The following is an 8,879-nucleotide window of genomic DNA, read 5'->3' as shown; positions in this document are numbered from 1 at the left end:
ATTATGTATGAGGTCAATTTTTATTTATTGGAGTTAAAATTAACGTAGATATACGATCGAACCTAACCAACCCTACCTAACCTAACCTAACCTATCTTTATAGGTTAGGTTAGGTTAGGTAGCCGAAAAAGTTAGGTTAGGTTAGGTTAGGTAGGTTAGGTAGCGGAAAAACAATTAATTCATGAAAACTTGGCTTATTAGGCAAATCGGGCCTTGCATAGTAGGCTCAGAAGTGCGTTCTGGCTACTAGGTACGACATATATATATATATATATATATATATATATATATATATATATATATATATATATATATATATATATATATATATATATATATATATATATATATATATATATATATATATATATATATATATATATATATATATATATATACACTAAAAGAATACAGGAGGTTTGAGAAGAAAGTATCAAAGTGCTCAGTGAGGATCCACAAGGTCTTCTCTGAGTACTCTTTATTTTCTTCTCCGAAACTAAGGGTCCCTACACTTGCACAAGAGGTGGTATCCCATTCAGGTTTAAAAAAAATAAAAAATATATGGATACGTTGGATACAATGATCATACCTTCACCGTAATTATATTCAACAAATCATATGAACGATTCTTCTAACTCGTACTACTAATTATAGCTCGTTAGCACCTTTTGATAATTACTTTCTTCGGGGTTATTGGTGTGCTTGTATGTGTTGTTGTTATCATCGACTTTGTTGTTGTTATCGTAGACGGTGTTGTAGTTATCGTAAACGGTGTTGTAGTTATCGTAGACGGTGTTGTAGTTATGGTAGACGGTGTTGTAGTTATTGACCACAACAACGTTGTGGTCAATAACTTCAATTTTGTTGTTGTGGTCACTCCTGTCGCTATCGTTGGTGTTATATTATAGTTCATGTCGCTATTATGTCGCTTTCGTTCTGTCATGTTATAGTTGTCTGTTATTCTTGCATTGCCGAGTTTGTTCCTGGGTGTTCATCAGGTTATTGTTGCTTTTGTCTTGCTTGTCTTTGTGGTATTGTTATAGCCCGAGTTATTGTGGATATCTTTGATATGCTCTGGATTATCTTTGACGTTAAGATTGTTGTTGATGGTACTGTAGTTTCCGTTCGAATAGTGGTGGTTATAGCTAGTGTTGTTGGGCGTATTTCTTTGCTGTCTTTGTAGTTATCGTTGATGAAGATATTGTTATCATCGGTGCTCTGCTCGGTATTGATACCCCTATCGTTGGTATTGTTGTACCTATGGTTGGTATTGTTGTACCTATGGTTGGTATTGTTGTACCTATGGTTGGTATTGTTGTACCTATGGTTGGTATTGTTTTATCTATGGTTGGTATTGTTGTACCTATGGTCGGTATTGTTGTACCTATGGTCGGTATTGTTGTAACTATGCTCGGTATTGTTGTACCTATGGTCGGTATTGTTGTACCTATGGTTGGTATTGGCTGTACATATGGACGGTATTGTTGTGCCTATTGTTGGTATTGGCTGTACATATGGACGGTATTGTTGCACTTATGGTTGGTATTGTTGTACCTATGGTTGGTATTGTTGCACCTTTGGTTTGTATTGTTGTACCTATGGACGGTATTGTTGTACCTATGGATGGTATTGTTGTACCTATGGACGGTATTGTTGTACCTATGGTCGGTATTGCTGTACCAATGGTTGGTATTGTTGTACCTATGGTCGGTATTGTTGTACCTATGGTCGGTATTGTTGTACCTATGGTCGTTACTGCTGTACCTATGGTTGGTATTGTTGTACCTATGGTTGATATTGTTGTACCTATGGTCGGTATTGTTGTACCTATGGTCGGTATTGTTGTACCTATGGTTGGTATTGTTGTACCTATGGTCGGTATTGTTGTACCTATGGTCGATATTGTTGTAGTTATAGTCAATTAAGGTGAAGATATTATTAGTATTGTTGTGGTTATTGTCAATGCTGTAATTATTGTCTGTTATGTTCAGATAACATCTGTGTTTCATAATTATCTTCGATAGTGTTGTTATCGTCGGTGTTGTAGTTATTGTCGGTGTTGTTGTGGTTATCGTTGTTGTTAATGTTTAGATCATTGGTGGTGGAGTTGTTATCATCAGGGATGTTGCGGTGATGTTTGTTTGTGTTGTAGTTATCGTTGAAGTTGTTTTGTTATCGTTGACTTTGATGTGGTCATTGTTGTCGTTGCTGTAGCTATTGTTTTTTTATCAGTAGCGTTTTGGATATCGTTAATAGTTTTATGCATCTTATTTAAGTAAATCCTATAATACAATAGACTAATCGGAGAGGTGTCCTGTGTATCGTTCAATTGAGGTAAGTCACTGGAAAGCCTCCACGACCCGGGTAGGGCGAGAGTGGTCCCACTTCCCATTTCTGTATCCCAAAATATGTAAATTGAAGTTGCATATTTATTTATATGGAAATGAAACTGGGAGAGGGAAGGACGCTAATCGATAAACTAAAATGTCGTCAGCAAGTGAACGTTGTGTGGGTGGGGGAGAAGGAGAGAGAAAGAGAGGGAGAGAGGGAGAGAGAGAGAGAGAGAGAGAGAGAGAGAGAGAGAGAGAGAGAGAGAGAGAGAGAGAGAGAGAGAGAGAGAGAAAGAGATGGGGGAGAAGGTTGTTGAATATCAGTTGGCATCGTAGCGGCTTATGACTTATTTAAATATTATGTTTTTATACATACAGTATTCAGGAACATATTCAGGAAATTGTACTCCAGTTTATTGACAATTAAAAGGCGGGACCAAAGAGCCAGAGCTCAACCCCCGCAAGCACAACTAGGTGAGTACAACTAGGTGAGGGAGACGGGAAGTCTACCTCCCTCACACACCTTACACGTCTCGTCTAATCACTGTAACAATTTGGGCAACATACTGTCTTCACATATCATTACACCAAGCCTAATCACAACTTTCACCCCTCCCTCCAAGGCTTTCCTCATATCACCTTATCACTATAACCATTTCCACTACACACTCTCCACATTACTGCTGTCTTAAGGTAGTACCAAGAAAGCACATCTTTATGATCAATAGTTGTGAATATCGCTGTGTGAATAGTTTTCTTTATTATTATAATTAATATATTAGGTACCTCTGCATTTGTGCAGCTGCCATAGACTTTATGAAGGGGAGTACAGTGGGTCAAAAGCTAGCAACGTGGTGCTAAAAACTTCCCCATCACACAAGATGGTTAGTCATAGAGAGGCATGTGATAAGTAGTCTGCACTGACAGACTCCGGGTGCATTATGAGGACTGCAGGCGATGACACACAATAACGTGGCTAAAGTATGTTGACCAGACCACACGCTAGAAGACTTGACTTCTAGTATCGACTTGAGAATCGTCCAGGACGGACCGAAACGTCGTCGTCCATTACGAGGACTGCTAAACTCTATGGACTTCTAGGTGCAATTTTCATATCCAGTGACCTTCTGGAGCAGAGGCCGCTTTCCCCTTCATGAGTGGGGGAAGCGGCCTCTGTTCCAGAAGCTAAACAAATTTACCTTTGACAGATAAATAAATGGACATACTTTCTTTATATTAGTTTGTTGGAGTACCTAGTAGTGCTCTCGTCTTTGTCTGTCTGTCCCCGTCCCTCGCACCCATTCTCCATGCTCACCCTCTCCCTCCCCATAATCCCTCCCTCTCTCTCTCTCTCTCTCATTCTCTAGTTCTCTTTTCCTACCTCCTCCTTTGCTCTGTCCTTTGCGTTATCCCTTCTTCTCCCTCCCTTCTTGCCTCCTTCACATTATCCTTCCCTCGGGCCTATCCCCTAAGGGCCTCGTAGCCTGGTGGATAGCGCGCAGGACTCGTAATTCTGTGGCGCGGGTTCGTTTCCCGCACGAGGCAGAAACAAATGGGCAAAGTTTCTTTCACCCTGAATGCCCCTGTTACCTAGCAGTAAATAGGTACCTGGGTGTTAGTCAGCTGTCACGGGCTGCTTCCTGGGGGTGGAGGCCTGGTCGAGGACCGGGCCGCAGTGACACTAAAAAGCCCCGAAATCATCTCAAGATAACCTCAAGATAACCTTCCCTCCCATTCTCCGTCCCTCATTCCTCTTCTCCCCTTTCCCTCTCCATCATTCTCCCTCCCATTTACTCTCCTCCCTCCAATTATTGTTCCCTCTCTCCCACAATTTCTCTCCGTTTCCTATTCTGCCTTCTTGCCATTCTCCATTCCTCCCTCCCTCCATCTCTCCCAATCTCTCTTCCCCCATCACACTTCCCTCTCTCTCTTCCCCGTCATCCTGTTGAATCAATACATGTTATTGATATCGGTGTTCATCCAATATCAATACCCGTAGAGATATCTGTTGAAAACACCGACGGACAGTCAAACACACATTTCAGACTACAGAGACGTCACTGGTGGTCGCAATAGGCGACAATCCTACTTAAGGAAGGACAAGGGTGTTCGATCCCAACAATCCTTTTGTAATTGTATGACGACATTCGCTATACTATTACAATTCACCGCGGAAAGTTGCAAGAGATTGCGTCCAACCTTGATCAGCCATTTTTTTTAATATATCTTGATTTGTGATTTTGTTAGTGAACAAGTGTGGCTATATGACCTTTTGCCCGAGATCAGGTCAGCCTCGCACCCTCGCTGTGTGACCTCACCCTAGATGCCTCTCTCTGGGGTGAGGTCAGGTCAGCCTCGCTGTGTGACCTCACCCTAGATGCCTCTCTCTGGGGTGAGGTCAGGTCAGCCTCGCACCCTCGCTGTGTGACCTCACCCTAGATGCCTCTCTCTGGGGTGAGGTCAGGTCAGCCTCGCACCCTCGCTGTGTGACCTCACCCTAGATGCCTCTCTCTGGGGTGAGGTCAGGTCAGCCTCGCTCCCTCGCTGTGTGACCTCACCCTAGATGCCTCTCTCTGGGGTGAGGTCAGGCCAATCTCGCTCCCTCACTGTGTGACCTCACCCTAGATGCCTCTCTCTGGGGTGAGGTCAGGCCAGCCTCGCTCCCTCGCCGTGTGACCTCACCCTAGATACCTCTCTCTGGGGTGAGGTCAGGCCAGCCTGGCTCCCTCGCCGTGTGACCTCACCCTAGATGCCTCTCTCTGGAGGTGTTACCTAATGTGGTTACCTAACAGTGACTACTCTGAGCTCCTAACTGTTGTCACCTTCAGAGTGCTACTTTAAACTGTTTACAATGATTACCTTATTTGGTTCACCTTGTCTGAGCTAACAGTTCTTGACTACTCTCTTTGTTGTTCAAGTCCTTATTAACAGTGTCCTCTAAGCTGCTTTTTCGACCCAGAAGCAGCTCAGGATCTTAAGAGTTAATTATTCTACCGGACATCCCCCAGATCTGTCCGCTGCGTCTGTGGTTATACCCCAGGAGACTAACAGCTCTTCCAGGCCCACCATGATAACTATCATCGACCCTGCATGGTAGATGTTGTCTTCTGCTGTACGCAAGTGGAAGACCTAAGGTCTCTGAAGACGGTTCTTGATCCCTTAGAGAATATAAAAGTGATAGACTTAGTAACTGTTTATAACTAAACAGTTAGCCCAGAAAAGGACTCCACAGACCATCTTGAGGTTATCTTGAGATGATTTCGGGGCCTTTTTAGTGTCCCCGCGGCCCGGTCCTCGACCAGGCCTCCACCCCCCAGGAAGAAGCCCGTGACAGCTGACTAACACCCAGGTACCTATTTTACTGCTAGGTAACAGGGGCATAGAGTGAAAGAAACTCTGCCCATTGTTTCTCGCCGGCGCCTGGGATCGAACCCAGGACCACAGGATCACAAGTCCCGCGTGCTGTCCGCTCGGCCGACCGGCTCGATCTAGCTGTCTTTCCCAGCATATTTCTGCAAGGGCTTGGTTTATTTGTTCCCAGTTAATCTGTTTGTTATTGAAATTGAATGTAACAGAGTACATTTCATGTAAATACCCAAGTGTAGTTATAGGATCAGAGCTATGCTTGTGGTGTCCCATCTTCCAAGCACTCTTTGTCAATAGCGCTTTGAAACTACTGTCTCTATTTGTTTTGTTTCAAACTACAGTATTTGTTTTGGTCTCCACCAAAACTTTTACTTTTAACTTTTTCCAACTGTCTACCACTCTTTGCTTAAGTGAATTTTCTTATACCAGTATTTCTTCGGCAGCTTTATTTAGTTAGTTTAAATCTATGACCTCTTGTTCTTGAAGTTTCAGGTCTCAAAAATTCTTTCCTAGCAATTTTGTCAATTCCCATTAGTACAGTATTTTGTACCTAGTGATCATACCACCTCTTTTTATTCCATTTTCTAGTTTTGGGATATTTAATGCCTCTAACCTTTACTCATAGCTCGTGTTTCAGTTTCGGGAGCCATTTAGTTGCATGCCTTTGCACTTTTTCCAGTTTGTTGATGTGCCCATATCTTAAGAAGCACCATACATATTCCAGCTTTAACCTCACAAAGGTCATGAATAATTTCTTTAGTATTTCACCATCCATGTATTTATAAGCAATTCTGAAACTGGAAAGCATAGCATTGGCTCCTTGCACAATGTTCTTTATGTAGATTCCACCTCATGTTGGCCTCTGAATGCATGATTAAGCTGATGAATTAGCCAAAGAATCTGCCTTAAAAGAAGGAGTTGACTATAACCTTGGATTGCCTGTAAGCATTCCAAGAGCAATAATACACCAAGAACTTCACCAAAACCTTGAAAATCTGAGGCAAAGTCAATTTGACACATAATTTCACCTATCATCATATTATTATTCAAGAAGGGCCACACATCTAAAGCTCATCCAATAAAATCAGCAGACCTCTAGATGTTACCGCTGCTAGGCTTAGGCTCGGCTATAAGTACAGTATCTCTTGGAATTTTTATTATCTGCTGATATAAACCTAACCAAATGTAAACTGTGTCAACTAAACTTTCTGCACACCCTCCATTACTACATGATAAGAGTGCAAAAAAATATATGAATTCAGAAACTATTCTATAACAAATGTTCAAGAGATGCGTAAATTCTGTATTTTGTAACCATCAGGAAACTTTCAATCATTTTTTTAAACTTATCCCTAACTTTTTAAAACATAGGTGTGATCTGATTGACCACTATCGAGCACATTGACTGCAAGTGTGATAATCAGAAATCAAATTCGACAATGGCTCTAGCTGCTCTTCGGGTGAAGTCTGTTGGACATCTTTACCTTTTAGAACTCAACAGACATCTAATAAACCCAATTCCAACGCCAGCATTGAATTTCCTTCTGTTAGGACTTTTGCTTGTTCTTTTCGACAGCAGCGGTTTCAAAACCCTTACATGATGCACAATTTCTATCCCATCATGTGTATGCACTTCACACCCGGACTGGCAGCTCCCCCTCCCCCATTATTTGTCAGTATTGTGACCAAAGTGAAGAACCTTGTGCGACAGCCCGTCCTCCAAAAATGGGGAGGTAAATGTAAGAAGACAAATAATTGTAATTATGTACTATTCATAGCAGTTAGGAATTTTACTTATTTTTACTTAGTATTATATCGTATTCAAATATATTTTGAATATTTGAGTTTACCTGAAAAACTGAATAGAAAACCACAACCTCACCTAACCGTCTTAGTTTTTGAAAATCATAAATTTATTGCTTCTTAATTACAATTAGTACTTAACCTATAGCTATATTGATATTACAGTTTTATAAAAGTAATAAAACAAAACTAAAATAAATCAATAAATTGTAAAGTAACTAAGGATATTAAAAAAAAATTAAAATTTGTATTGTTTAATAAACCTGAAAAAAATTCTTTATATTTAAAACTTGTGTATAGCAAATTGAATATGAAAACTTCATCCAAATATTCTGAGTGTCTTAACAGAAAACGAGGAGAATTAAATCGGGGGAGGGGGTTGGGTATATGTAACAGCCCCATAAGTGCAATTATGCACTGTTTATGACAGTAAGAAAATTTACTTATTACACTTAGTATTAAATCGTACTGTCAATTCGGAGGAAGGGTTGTGTGCGAAGTCTCGTGTCAGCCGTGACTCGTTCTCGTTGGACAGGTCAGAACATCATAGCCTTGGACACCACCTAGATGTTGAGGGAACTCTCTGTTGTGCATGAGGCCAAAATTTTGAAGGATCCCCACCTGGCCCAACTTCGTAGACAACCATAAGGTGGAATCTGTAACTTAAGGCGCTCAGCCATCAACAGGCTCATGCTGGGAAATGCCATTATCAAGAAAATCCCTCCATTAGTGCTCACTCACTCTTAGGCTAGCTCACATCTGAAACCTGTTCGTTGATCACCTAGATACACGTGAAATTAAGTTAACACACCAAATGAAGGCTCTGGCACACAGTTGGGTGTTGACTCATCCGTTCCTTATATGATAGCTGCTTAGCATTAAATTTAGCTTCTTTTGGATACAAATATTTAATCCTTCAAATAAATGAGTTTCTAGGACAGACGTTGGATAATACATCTTATTTTGCAGCTTCATTAAGAAACGTAAGTGACACGCGTAATGAACCCGCTCGTCTTAGTTTTAAAAAGGAGACAGAAAGAGATAGCGACAGAGATTGAGAGAGATAAAAGGAGGTGTATGACTTGAGAGTAATATTTTTTTATTTTTTTATTAATAGCTTAAGTACTGGTAAGTTTGTTGTCTTTGTTTGTATTTTTGTGTAATATAAGTCAACCACTTGTTGGCCACATAAGGTGAGTAGAAGTTTGTGGAATTTTTCTGTTTAGGTTATTTAAATATGGTTGTATCTTTCTTATCCTCCTGATTTACAATGTTTTAATTAACTTTTATCTTACACTGCACTACACTTGATAACTTTTATTTTGTTTCTCATTTAAAAATTTTCCGAAATTTAAGCTATTTTAATTTCGGTGTCAATTA

At 40.6% G+C, this 8,879-nt stretch overlaps 1 protein-coding gene across 1 annotated transcript in view; it reads right to left on the bottom strand.

The window, feature by feature from the left end:
* Positions 1 to 644: 644 nt before the first annotated feature.
* The window catches only part of LOC138371753 (putative uncharacterized protein DDB_G0271982), a 108,459-nt gene continuing 100,224 nt past the window's right edge, over positions 645 to 8,879 (bottom strand). The window contains exon 3 of the mRNA XM_069336775.1: positions 645 to 885. Coding sequence (XP_069192876.1) covers positions 645 to 885 — 241 coding nt within the window. The remainder of the gene's footprint in view (positions 886 to 8,879) is intronic.

The sequence above is a fragment of the Procambarus clarkii genome, chromosome 36 (assembly GCF_040958095.1).
Source record: "Procambarus clarkii isolate CNS0578487 chromosome 36, FALCON_Pclarkii_2.0, whole genome shotgun sequence".
In the NCBI taxonomy this organism is placed as follows: Eukaryota; Metazoa; Arthropoda; class Malacostraca; order Decapoda; family Cambaridae; genus Procambarus; species Procambarus clarkii.
The sequence above is the reverse complement of the archived record's forward strand: the minus strand, read 5'-3'. Positions and strand labels throughout refer to the sequence as shown.